Here is a 14,106-nt window from a genome sequence, read left to right on the forward strand (position 1 = left end):
TGGATTTTTATTTTTACTGTTATTGAGTGTGTCTGCTAGTGAGTGTTAGTGAGTTAGTTATTTTTTGTTTGTCTGTGTGTGTGTGTCTATTACTGAGTGTTAGTTTGTGTCTGTTATTGAGTGTGTCTGTTAGTGAGTCTGGTGTGTCAGGTAGTATGTATGTATGTCAAAAACTGAGTGTGTCAGTTAGCTAGTGTGTATACCTCTGTCAGTGAGTGTGTATGTGGGTCTGTCACTATGAGCGTGTATCTGTGTGTGTGTGTGTGTGTGTGCGTGCGCCTGTATGTGTATCTCTTGGTCTGCATGGGTATCTGTTTGTCTGTATGTGTATCTGAATGTTTGTCATTAAAGGACCACTAGAGTGCCAGGAAAATAAACTTCTTTTCCAGGCACTATATAGTCCTTACGTACCCCCACCCTTGTGGCCCCCCTCCTGCTGGACTGAAGGGTTTCAAACTAGAGGGACCTGGCACCCAGACCTCTTCATTGAGCTGAAGTGGTCTGGGTGCCTATAGTGGTCCTTTAAGTGTATGTATCTGCATGCACTGGTGTACATACTGGGGTCGCAAACCGGCGACCAGGTGCCCGCCGCCATGTGTTGCGGCCCCGGCTCGCGCAGTGTAAGCGTCAGGGCCCACGGATCAGTTTTCGCACCGGGGCCCCATGGATTGTGTGTATGCCACTGGGTGCCTGGACCCTTTTTTCTAATACTGGTACAATTTGTATAGATGCTCCTTTTAATTATTTGTACTTTTTTTGAAAGGGTGATGTGAAATATTAACCCCTTTACTACAGAAAAAAAAAAAGTAAAAAAAAAAAAAAGGGATGCTGTAAGGGTGGCTGTACCTTGCAGGGAGACTTACCAGCTAGCCTCTTACAGTGAGACTATGAACAGTGGTGTATTTTGGATTTGTGCTGCGACTAAATTCGGACAACCCACCAAAATCAAAATTTGCACACCCCAATTCGTGTCAAGGCCATTTTTTTGAATGACAGACACATGCCCTCATTGATACATGCACTGATATACATTCGCTGACAGATACAGTCATTGGCACACGCATACAGTCATTGGCACACACTGTTTAACCAACACACACTCACTGACAGGCACACTCTCAGATACACATAAAATGACAAACACACACTCACAGGCACACCCATTCTCACTCACAGACACACACTGACAGCTACACTCACTCACAGTAAGGTGGACAGCCCCAGAACACGAGGCAAACAAGGCATTTGTCTGGGAGCTTGTGGTGGCATTTTGTGGCACTGAAAGTGCTGCCCTAGGCAAATGCCTTATTTGCCTTGTAGTAAATACATCTCTGACTATGGATCTCCTGTGTATTTAATCACCCTCCAGCCCTAAAAAGGTTAATCTATTCAGAACTTCTCAGTACAAATATATTGGCATGTGCATTTTAACCAGTTAAGCACCAACGACAAAGTAAAAAATAAAATCACCAGCTTGACATTGTGCTTCATGAAGTTAACCCTTAAAGTTACAAAGCAATGTGGACAACAAAAGATTAACATTGTGTGGGACTTGTGCCATTTTCCAAGGAATATAGTTTTTGAGGTGGCAGGACTGGAAGAGTTAATTGTGTGCATGTTTTACAGTTAAGTAAAAATGCCTTCTGTACAGAGATGCTGGCACACACTCACCTGGTGCCAGCTTAGTGTAGAGATGCTGGCACCATGTGTGTGCCCAGCAATCTGATTGGTTCCTACTGTGTCTCTGCAGTCTCCCTTCAGGTCATCACACGGTTTTACACCTTGTACTGTGTCAATGCACTGCATGTTGTTCAGTAAACTAGTATTGGCTTTTCCTTACACTCAGTCTTATCTAGTATGTAGGTACAAGGTGGGAAGAACTATTCATCATGGTATCCAGTATCTGGCTAATAGCTACAGGAGATCACTGAGGAAGCTCAGACCTAAGTTACCAGGTGGCTGCAATAGCAGGTTCTGGTCTGGGTACAAAGTCTGGAGTCAGGCACCCTGGTCCTGTTACAGATGCAAAGTACCATAAATATAGAATAAACTAGCAATTTGTGTACAGAGTGCTTTTCAGACAACCTTAATTTACATTGATAAATTTACATTATTATTATTAATATATTTTTTTTAATTCTTTATTTTTGTTTTGTCATGAAAAAAATATAAACAGTTGTCGGATACAATGATTTAGTAAACGGCTCGAACATTAAGTACATCTACCATATGTAACCACGTAATGAGTGTGTTTCCATCCAGTTGTACATAGGAATGCAGTATTCAAACACATCTTTCAATATGTCTAGGGTAAGCTTTTTATATCCAACTCTATGTTTGCTTAATGGACATCAACAAAATAGTTTTTAATTTTAAACGTATAGATAGAACTATGGTAGCACGGTTGCTATACCGTAACCTGTATGCGCCCCCATAAGGGTTTCTAAGCTCCAACTCCACTTTGCCTTATAGTTGATGCTATGTATGGGCTCTGTGTCTGCTTGTTTCCATCTATAATTTACATTAATTTTATTTTTCCACTTACTCAGTCTTTATAAAAATAAATTTTGTAACAAAAATATTTTGTTCATGAAAAACTTTTTGGTATGGTATACAGTATTCTTTATCATGCATTATTTCACACAGGGTCTAAAATGTTAGCATAAAAATAAAAATACAATTTCTCATGGACTGTAGCTGTGACAAAATACAAAAAAATACAAAAATGGCCAAATACATTGCTTATAGGTATTTGTAAGGACCCTGAAGACATTGTCATTAGTAAAGTGGCAAATTAATTAAAAAATGTTTGCATTTACGCATAATACCCATATACAGTAAACACAGTTAAATCATGCATTTATAAAATAAAGGTATTTAAACTGATGTAGCAATCTCTATCATTCTATGGAATGCTAATATAATGCTAACTATAAAATGATAGAGTCCATCCACTCCTCACCCTGCCTGACTGTAGGAGTAGTATGACTGCTGAAAAGGTCCACACAGAAAGTTTTAAATAAACTTGTAGGAACTATATAAGTGACTTCAGGAAGAGAATTGTGTACCTACAGCCTGGCAATCATTCCTAGAGTATTAATGAGGGAGAGTGAGGCTATGGACAAAATTTAATTATGAAAAGATTAAAAAAATTTATGTTGGTTTCTGGAAGAGAATATGTCAGAAAATAACTAACTTACAAAATCAGTCAGAAATAAGTAACTTACAAAATATATTAATTATAAAAAAATAATTTATTATAGATGTAACGTAGTCAAATAGTATTCTTTCTTGAAACGTAAAAGGCAATATATAGTACAATTATGATGCATTACTTGAACTTTTTAAAAGTTGCGTGGTTTCCTCCATCCTAGAGATAAAAGAAAAGGAATAAATTAAGGTACTTGTATGGCAAAAATAATAAACACTGGGAGTAACACATTTCTAAACAAAAAAAAAAGAAAAAAAAAGAAACAGGAATGTAAAGTGACAGTCGACCCATAGTAAAGAATATTTCGGAACAATAAGGTAATAAAATAGAGGTGACATCCAAAAAAGCCAGTAAAACAAACTTTTAAGTATTAAATAAGTTTAATTTTTTTTTACAGTAAAAGTGATAATGTGCTAGTACTTGCTGGTAAGAGATAACATATTGGAAAGATGGGTAGAGTTGGAAAACATGCACATTCATTGTTTTAGTGCACATGTAGGAGCAAGGACACAGGGATCAACAAAGAAACCAACCCCCACTGAATCAATATAGTTCATTGAACAGAAGACTTATGTAAAAATTAGTTTCACCCAGCACGACTGAATCAAATTTATTTTCATCCACACACAAACGAAAGATGGTTAATGTGTGCATTAAAAGGAATTTGATTGAGACGAACCAGCCAGATCCACTTTTTTGAACAAGTTTATTGAACAGCAGACAAATCGACATTATTACAAAAAATAAATGAATAAAAAAAATAAAAAAAGAGATACCCTGACAATTTGAAACACTTTTATATTCTATAGAAGAAGAAAAAAAAAAGGGAACTTAAAAGCTGCTTACTGGTCACAGAAAATGCACCACTAACACTGCTGGGAATTTTTATTTAAGAGTGACAGAAAAAACAAAAAAACAAAACATTGGGCACCAACAAAATAAAAACAGAGTAACACATTTGTAAACCAAAAACAAAGAATAAAAATAAAACAAGAATATAAAGCGACGGTAGAGGCACAGTAAAGAATATTTTGGAACAATAAGGGAATAAAAAAGGGATGACTTGCAAAAAAGACAGCATAACAGCCCAAAGTTGAACACAAAACCTTTTATACATAACCCCCCATTGAATTATGCAAAAATAAACAGCCAAATTAATATTAAAATAAAAAGAAGAGTAAACTAGACATATAACTAAGCTCAGCTCCCATGATTTCTTAATAAAAAAAAATAAAAAAAAAATAGGATAATTTTACTTTTCAATCATTTGACAAAATGTGAGGGTTTTTTTTTTTTTTTCAATCATTTGACTAAAAAAAAAAACTATTTTTTTTTTTAGCTTGTGATGCATTCCATGTCATGCATTATAAAAGAACCCTAGAACACGAATTAACACTAACTTGAAACCATGGAAAAAAGTAAAAGAATAAAAATATGATGCTTACATTTTACCTATCCTTTCCATTCTTTTTCTGGTTGTCTCCTGCAAATATATATGTATTAATGTCAGTACATGACAAAATAAAACATTTTCTGAAGAGAATAAGCACTGATTAATTAGCCCTGTCACATAACAAAAGGATCATGCAATATGAACCAATTTAAATGTCACAACTTTAGCTTAATGAAGCAGTTTGTGTATAGATCTTGCCCCTGCAGTCTCACTGCTCAATTCTCTGCCATTAAGGAGTTAAGTCACTTTGTTTATTCAGCTCTTGCCACACCTCCCTAAAAGTGACTTATATAGCCTTCCTAAACACTTGCTGTAAAGAGACATCTAATGTGTATACTTCCTTTATTAAACATTGTTTAATTTAGGATTTCTTATCTCCTGCTCTGTTGTAGCTGCTAGACATTGCAGGAGCCTCCTTTATGTGATTAATGTAATTTACAGAGCAGGAGATACAAACTTCTAAAAGCAAGTTGACATTTGATTGAAAATGGAAAAAATAAATTCTTGCAGGCTGTGTGAGTCACAGCCAGCAGAGGTGTGGCTAGGGCTGCAAAAAAAAGAAAAAGTGATTTAACTCCTTAATGGCAGAGATTTGAGCAGTGAGACTGCAGGGGAATGATCTATGTACAAAAACTGCTTCAGTAAACTAAAGTTGTTTTAGTGACTATAGTGTTCCTTTAATGAAGAACTCGTGCTTCTATGGAAATTACACATTTGAATACATGATTTAATATTGGCAATAGCAAATAATATCACAATCCAGTTCAGTCCAGGCACAGCCAGGGCACACATTGCAAATCACAATAAGGAATGGACACATTGTTTCATTTCTTCTTTTCCCTGTATGCTTTCATTAGGCTGATTGAGAGATGCCAAGGACAAATTTTATGTTTCATATGCTGCTCACATCACTCTGTTTTGTAAAATGCATTTTGTTTCCACACACTCAACGAGATTCAGCATCTGCTAGACTGAGCAAGCATTCTGTAGGCCAGAATAGCATGGACAGCATTTACCTTTACTAATGCTGGCATGTTCTATTGACCTTAGAATGGAATTCACTAAATCACTTGTAAGTTCAGCTTACCTTTGAGTCTTCTGTCAAGTTGGTATAATGAATGTCAACAGCTATGGGTGAGGTGTCTGCAGATAACAAGGAACTGTATCCAGACGACTGATGTTGGCTCTCAGGTATATCTGCTTTGGTTTCAAAATCTGTAAAGAAATTGTAGTTGTTAAACATGTTTCTTTACCAGTTCAGCAATAATAGAAACAAATAAGTTTTGTGTAGTTATACTTCACATTTTGTTCATGTGTGTTTTTTTATTCAGTTTTGGATCATTGTATGTGCTCATCAGTTACTTTACATTACTATAGAACAGGGGTAGGCAAACTTTTAGTAGTACTGTGCCAAAAGAAGATCTTTAAGTCCCTTGGCGTGCCAGTCATATTAATATATATATATATTTTAAATCGAGGTGTGTATGTTGCCATATTCTACTTGTGTTATTTATGGGTTCTGCAGTTGCTTTGTAGCGCTGTATTTGTGCATATGGTCAGTGGTATTGTGTTTGTGAGGACTGCGTGTTTTTGTGTGGGTTGTCTAGAATATTCTTCCGCAGCTCTGTGTATATCTAGTGGGTGGTTTCACTGGGGTCCAGTGGGGACCAAGCTGGTGAGGTGCCGATCAAGGGCAGGGCTGCTCTACTTCAGTGCGGATTCCATTCACAAGTGCTGGGAGGAGGTGATGAGATTACTTCCTCAAAGTGCTGCAATGAATAAATTGAGGATTGTGCCTCACCACCTGCAATCACCCACTCGGTTTGCACTAGCAGAAATATGAAGTCTCACTGGGACTCCTGATAGGCCAGAGCCTGTTTGCATCTGGCAGTCTTGAGTGCCGTGAAAAGGCACCTCATGTGACTTGCATGAGAAGTAGGTTGCTGATCCCTGCTAGAATATGTTGGAGATATACATATAAATACAATTAATAGTAAGCCAGCTGCTGAGAAGAGAATTATATATGATCTCAGGAAAACATATTCAAACTGGCTAGAGCACGATTGACAACGGTGAGGTTAATTCTCTGTTGCTAAATAATTATTATCATAAACAAAATTATATTGGAATAAAAATATAATCAAAAGTTGCAGCATACGCAGTTGCGTATATATATATATATATATGAATAAAAATATAATCAAAAGTTGCAGCATATGCAGTTGCATATGCAGTTGCGTATATATATATATATATATATATATATATATATACACGCAACTGCATATGCTGCAACTTTTGATTATATTTTTATTCCAATATAATTTTGTTTATGATAATTATTTAGCAACAGAGAATTAACCTCACCGTTGTCAATCGTGCTCTAGCCAGTTTGAATATGTTTTCCTGAGATCATATATAATTCTCTTCTCAGCAGCTGGTTTACTAATAATAAAGATATATATATATATATATATATATATATATATATATATATATCTTTTTTGGGGGGTGGGCTGCAACTTTTGATTTTTTTTTATTCCAATATAATTTAGATTATGATATTGATTATATATAATTAATATATATATATTATAGTTAATACAACGTTAAACAAAAATCTGCACACCAGTCAAGCCATAAGACTTTCTTTTCCTCACAGAAATCACAAATTTGCAGTGATGTTACTACCGCAAAGGATTCTGGGTGGGCATATGCAAACTAGTTTAACAATTAAAAAAAAATATATACATAAAAAAATATAAAACAATGTATTGATCTAAGCATGATCTTTTGACTAGAAGCACAGTGATAATAAGTAGCACCCCAGGCACCATAATCACTACATCACACTGTAATGGTGCTTGGAGTGTTTCTTGAACTACAGATGACATCTTCAAATTACAAGGTGCCAACATAGGCTTAACACTGTGAATTTAAAAAGTAGATACAAATACTAATTAGGTCAATAACATTAAAACACAAACAAGAAAGCCTTAATACAGATCCAATGTCATTTTTAATTACTCAGCAATTCCACTAGATGGCAGTGGAACACCATACAGAATGGAATGATATGCTAAACACCACTTGTATCTAAAATTCAACATACATAAAATACATAACATTATCAATGTCATTACAGTTAAAAAAAATAATAATTAAAAAAAAAAAATATGAAAATATCCATGTCAAAATATTTAAGAATATGGTTTTTGAACCAATACATGTGCATAAATAATGCAATGCATATTATGGTCTACATGTTAAATTTCTGGAAACTGCAGATCTAGGAGGTGAATAAGAATTCTAATTTACTATAGCTCATTATAATCACATATTACCAACTATGTCAGAATAAGTAAAGTAAAAGACAGTGTAAGACGTCATACTTTTTTTTCCCTTCTTTAAAAATTTGTGAAAAGTTTCACAGTGCAAAATAAATAGGTAATACGCTGTTCATGGTGCTTTAAGAATACACAATAAGCAGGAAATTAAACCTATTTTTAATGCAATACATAGACAATGTTTAAAATTATACAGAAAAAAATAAAAGTTAAAAAAGCAAAAAAAAAATTATAACTAGAGTTTCTGAAGAAGCTGTGCTTGCACAGGCAGACCCACCATTTACTTGGAAGAGATCTCTCATCTTGGGCCAAAGGGTCTGATCTTGTCTCATTAATGCCTGTCCAGCAAGCATTTTATGGGATAAGCAATGTCTTTCCCCAGCTGTGGCCACAATCTGTTTATATACCTTCTGGTTTACAGGTTTGTGAATTGAGCTATGTGTGTAATGACCTGCCAAATCAACAATTTCATGTATGCCTAACTATGGATCATGGCTCTCACTAAGGGAGGAGAGAAGTCTATTCTAATTGACTGTGTGGCATGCACACAAATGTTGGATGAATTTGATACTTAAAGGGGAGAAGTAAAACGGTCCTCAACTGACACATTAGTTCAAGGGGCAGGTTTATAGCGTTAGAGAATTTTGCAAACAACCCTGGGAGGGTAGATAGGAAGAAATGTATCTTTCCAATGATGCTTATTTGCTGTTGTGCCCACCCATAATGACCCTACATGTGCCAAAACTTTGTTAAACAAATCCATCATAATAAATAATCTGGCTTGGTTGCAACTAACAGGACAAAACGTATGTTTATAAGTACATAGAAGTGCTTGCTCTGTTTATGTGCTCTATAAATAAATACACTACAATAAACAGCAATAAAACATAAGGGGGACATTCCTCCCACTTAACAGCACTTTTGACATATTATAAAACCAATACAATCTGCTATTTAAAAATTGTGCTTAGTAATGGCATTATCTCACTGCATCAATTAAAAATATTAAAATTAAACCCTTAAAACCTAAATATCTGCAGGACGGCATAGAATGCCCGGCAGATTTCGTATGAGCAGGGTTAAATTGCTGCCCACACCACTAACCACAGGTATCAATTGATACCTGGGGCTCCCCTTGATGTTCTAGGGCTAGTGGCCCCAGACGTATCGGTGTGCTCTGTGTACCGAGACCGTTAAAGTCATGGATAAAATTGCAGCTGAGCAAGATCACGTTTTTCAAGCTTTCCTTTTTTTTCAAAAAGCTGCTTTTTGTTCTGCTGCAGTTGCTTTGGGGAGACCAAAGCTTGTCCACAGCAGATTGTGATTGATGCTGGGTTTTGCTAGCTGCCCCGCAACAATTGCAATAGAGTCACCCAGTAATTATTATAGTGTAATTATGAAAACCAGCCAGTAGATGGTGGTCACTGACCACTATCTACTGTGTTAAATAGTAAAACCCATTTCTAATATGAGAATTGATATTACCCTTAGGGTTAGGTTTAGGGGTAAGAATAGGGTAGGGTTATGTTTAGAGCAAGTTGTAGGGTTTATGCTGTTTTGGGGTTAAAGATAGTGTAGGGTTGAGGTGAAGTGTAAGATTAGAGTAGGCATACAATTAGAGTTTGTGAATGCAATGGGTAAGGGGTATGGTTGGTATAGCGTTTGTGTGGAGATTGGATAAGGTTAGCTTTAACCATCAAAAATGTATTTACCGTATATACTAGAGTATAAGTCGACCCGAATAAAAGCTGAGACCCCTAATTTTACCCCAAAAAACTGGGAAAATGCAGCAGCTACTGATAAATTTCTAAATAAAATTATATCCCCCCAAAATTAAATTAATTGAATATTTATTTACAGTGTGTGTATATATATATATATATATATATATATATAATGAGTCCAGTGTGTGTGTGTGTGTATGAGTCCAGTGTGTGTGTGTGTGTATGAGTCCAGTGTGTGTGTGTGTGTATGAGTCCAGTGTGTGTGTGTGTGTATGAGTCCAGTGTGTGTGTGTGTGTATGAGTCCAGTGTGTGTGTGTGTGTATGAGTCCAGTGTGTGTGTGTGTGTATGAGTCCAGTGTGTGTGTGTGTGTGTATGAGTCCAGTGTGTGTGTGTGTGTGTATGAGTCCAGTGTGTGTGTGTGTGTGTATGAGTCCAGTGTGTGTGTGTGTGTGTATGAGTCCAGTGTGTGTGTGTATGAGTCCAGTGTGTGTGTGTGTGTGTATGAGTCCAGTGTGTGTGTGTGTGTGTGTATGAGTCCAGTGTGTGTGTGTGTGTGTGTATGAGTCCAGTGTGTGTGTGTGTGTGTGTATGAGTCCAGTGTGTGTGTGTGTGTGTATGAGTCCAGTGTGTGTGTGTGTGTGTATGAGTCCAGTGTGTGTGTGTGTGTATGAGTCCAGTGTGTGTGTGTGTGTGTATGAGTCCAGTGTGTGTGTGTGTGTGTATGAGTCCAGTGTGTGTGTGTGTGTGTATGAGTCCAGTGTGTGTGTGTGTGTGTATGAGTCCAGTGTGTGTGTGTGTGTGTGTGTATGAGTCCAGTGTGTGTGTGTGTGTGTATGAGTCCAGTGTGTGTGTGTGTGTATGAGTCCAGTGTGTGTGTGTGTATGAGTCCAGTGTGTGTGTGTGTGTGTATGAGTCCAGTGTGTGTGTGTGTGTGTATGAGTCCAGTGTGTGTGTGTGTGTGTGTATGAGTCCAGTGTGTGTGTGTGTGTGTATGAGTCCAGTGTGTGTGTGTGTGTGTATGAGTCCAGTGTGTGTGTGTGTGTGTGTATGAGTCCAGTGTGTGTGTGTGTGTGTATGAGTCCAGTGTGTGTGTGTGTGTGTATGAGTCCAGTGTGTGTGTGTGTGTGTATGAGTCCAGTGTGTGTGTGTGTGTATGTATGAGTCCAGTGTGTGTGTGTGTATGTATGAGTCCAGTGTGTGTGTGTGTATGTATGAGTCCAGTGTGTGTGTGTGTATGTATGAGTCCAGTGTGTGTGTGTGTATGTATGAGTCCAGTGTGTGTGTGTGTATGTATGAGTCCAGTGTGTGTGTGTATGTATGAGTCCAGTGTGTGTGTGTGTGTGTATGTATGAGTCCAGTGTGTGTGTGTGTGTGTATGTATGAGTCCAGTGTGTGTGTGTGTGTATGTATGAGTCCAGTGTGTGTGTGTGTGTGTATGTATGAGTCCAGTGTGTGTGTGTGTGTATGTATGAGTCCAGTGTGTGTGTGTGTATGTATGAGTCCAGTGTGTGTGTGTGTGTGTATGTATGAGTCCAGTGTGTGTGTGTGTGTGTATGTATGAGTCCAGTGTGTGTGTGTGTGTATGTATGAGTCCAGTGTGTGTGTGTGTGTATGTATGAGTCCAGTGTGTGTGTGTGTGTGTATGTATGAGTCCAGTGTGTGTGTATGTATGAGTCCAGTGTGTGTGTGTGTATGTATGAGTCCAGTGTGTGTGTGTGTATGTATGAGTCCAGTGTGTGTGTGTGTATGTATGAGTCCAGTGTGTGTGTGTGTATGTATGAGTCCAGTGTGTGTGTGTGTATGTATGAGTCCAGTGTGTGTGTGTATGTATGAGTCCAGTGTGTGTGTGTATGTATGAGTCCAGTGTGTGTGTGTATGTATGAGTCCAGTGTGTGTGTGTGTCACTGGCGGATCCAGAGCCTTATCTCGGGAGGGGCACTCATATATAATTTAAAGAAACAATCCAGGCACAATAACCACTACAGCTCTCTGTAGTGGTTATGGTGCCAGGATGCCGTGGTGCCCTCCCAGAGTAAATAGTCAAACCGTTTAAGAACAGTTTGACAATTTACCTGGGGTCTGCCAGGATAGGGGTTGTAGTATGGGGATAGGGCCTCTAGGTAGGTAGGTGTGTGTGTGACTGTGTGTGTGTGTGCAGTGGGAGCACTGTGTGTAGGAGGGGCATTGTGCGTTTGTGTGAGTGGTGTAGTGTGTGCATGGGAGCGCAGTGTATATATGGGGTGCAGTGGGAACACTGTGTATGGGGTGTAGTGGGGGCAGTGTGTGTATGGGGGGTGCAGTGGGGGTAGTGTGTACGGGGGTGCAGTGGGGGTAGTGTGTGGGGGTAAGTGTGTGCATGGGGGTGCAGTGGGGGTAAGTGTGCATGGGGGTGCAGTGGGGGTAAGTGTGCATGGGGGTGCAGTGGGGGTGTAACGGAGCTCCGTGTACCCCGACCGAGTACCCTCCGTTGATGGATGCTCCTAGCGCTCTCAGAGGACTCCAAGCACTGCAGACGACACCACAACCACCGCAGGCTCCACAACCGCCGTAGCTTAACTGGAGCCGCGCCGTCTTCCTTCCACCCTGGATCGGCTTCTGTCCTCCAGGACCGTGTGGGGAAGACCTCTCCTCCAGGAGAGCGTATCCGGAACAAGCTCTTACAAGAGCTAAGTGATTAAGAGCTCAGGGGAATATGCAGCGCATAGCAATCCCCAGTGTGATATAGCAGTTCCCTCCAATAACGAGACAAGGCTACGTATTGAGGGTCAGAAGAGGTCTGAGGACTGGAACACCCAGCCTGCTTTTTATTAGGATCAGGTACATACAGGACACTCCCAGGGGGAGGATGAAATTGACCAATCACATGCATGGTAACACCCCCACGTCTCCTCCCCTCAGATAAACACATAACCCAATTAAAACATACATTATTTTACCCAAGTTCTGGATGTACCCCAAAAACAGGGGGTACAGCTTTAAATCTGGTATCCCCAAATAGCCCTTGTTCAGGGCAACAGTCTGTCCAAAAATCAGCCCATTCGGATGGATGGTTCGGGAGATACAGAGCTCCAAAGTTTTGACCGACCGCACAGACCAACTAGCCGAAAATAGTTCCATGAGTTTTGGCCTTGCGGTCGGTCTCCGTTCGCACGGTAAAATAGACGAAATTCTTGCCATCCATTCGCATCTTTGTGGTCGCTAGAATCCCCATACTAAGTTAAGTATAACTACCGAACGGCCGGTCGTTCGGTAGTTTCCGTACGTAGTTCTGGATGTCTGGAGGTCTTAGCGGTATTCGTCTGTTTGCGCTTCCGATTTCAGTTCCATGCGTTCACAGGCAAACACCGCTGTTCGCACGCAAGATGGCCGCGAACACGTGTAAAAGTCCCGAAATGGCGGCCACCTATTCAGAGCACAAAGAATTCGCATGAAATCATACGAACGGCTGTATTCTCCAGTAATGGTATTCTCATGCAATATATTCGCCTAAATCCCCTGGCTGTTAGGTTATATTAGCAGTCCAAACCTACAGCATAGATAAAGGGTAAAAGACAGTCTAATACAAGTCCATATGCCTGAATACAGGGTTTACAGTGCAATATAGTCCAGGACCATAGTCGCAGGGGAGGAGGCAGGCAAGCAGGCCTCTCCAGGACAAAGTGGCGAAGGGCACTTCGTCACAGGGGGTAAGTGTGTGTATGGGCTGCAGTGGGGGTAAGTGTGTGTATGGACTGCAGTGGGGGCAGTGTGTGTATGGGGGTGCAGTGGGGGCAGTGTGTATGGGGGTGTAGTGGGGATAAGTGTGTGTATGGGCTGCAGTGGGGGCAGTGTGTGTATGGGGGTGCAGTGGGGGCAGTGTGTATGGGGGTGTAGTGGGGATAAGTGTGTGTATGGGCTGCAGTGGGGGCAGTGTGTGTATGGGGTGTATGGGGGTGCAGTGTGTGTATGGGGGTGCAGTGTGCGTGGGGGTGCAGTGTGCGTGGGGGTGCAGTGGGGGCAAGTGTGTGTATGGGGGTGCAGTGGGGCAGTGTGTGTATGGGGGTGCAGTGGGGTAGTGTGTGTATGGGGGTGCAGTGGGGGCAGTGTGTCTATGGGGGTGCAGTGGGGGTAAGTGTGTGGTGGGGGGTAATTAAAACAGATAAGTGTTGTTGTTTTTTAAATAAAAAAATATGTTTTATATCTCCCCTCCGTTCTTACCTTTGCCCAGGGAAGGGAGGATATAAAGCATATTTTTTTTTATTATTTAAAAACAAATATTTGCAATTACTATTATAAATATTATCCCCCCTCCCTTCTTACCTTTGCCCAGGGAGGGGGGATATCCCTTCTGTGAAGCCCTGGTGGTCCTCGTGGATAATCCCTGGCGGTT

General features: G+C 39.7%; 1 protein-coding gene across 1 annotated transcript in view; it reads right to left on the minus strand.

The window, feature by feature from the left end:
* Positions 1 to 3,235: 3,235 nt before the first annotated feature.
* The window catches only part of CEP44 (centrosomal protein 44), a 63,696-nt gene continuing 52,825 nt past the window's right edge, over positions 3,236 to 14,106 (minus strand). Inside the window, exons 9-11 of the mRNA XM_063458163.1 lie at positions 5,752 to 5,879; positions 4,657 to 4,694; positions 3,236 to 3,370 (exon numbers count right to left, since the gene is read on the minus strand). Coding sequence (XP_063314233.1) covers positions 3,322 to 3,370; positions 4,657 to 4,694; positions 5,752 to 5,879 — 215 coding nt within the window. The 3' untranslated portion in view covers positions 3,236 to 3,321. The remainder of the gene's footprint in view (positions 3,371 to 4,656; positions 4,695 to 5,751; positions 5,880 to 14,106) is intronic.

The sequence above is a fragment of the Pelobates fuscus genome, chromosome 6 (genome assembly GCF_036172605.1).
Source record: "Pelobates fuscus isolate aPelFus1 chromosome 6, aPelFus1.pri, whole genome shotgun sequence".
Classification (NCBI taxonomy): domain Eukaryota; kingdom Metazoa; phylum Chordata; class Amphibia; order Anura; family Pelobatidae; genus Pelobates; species Pelobates fuscus.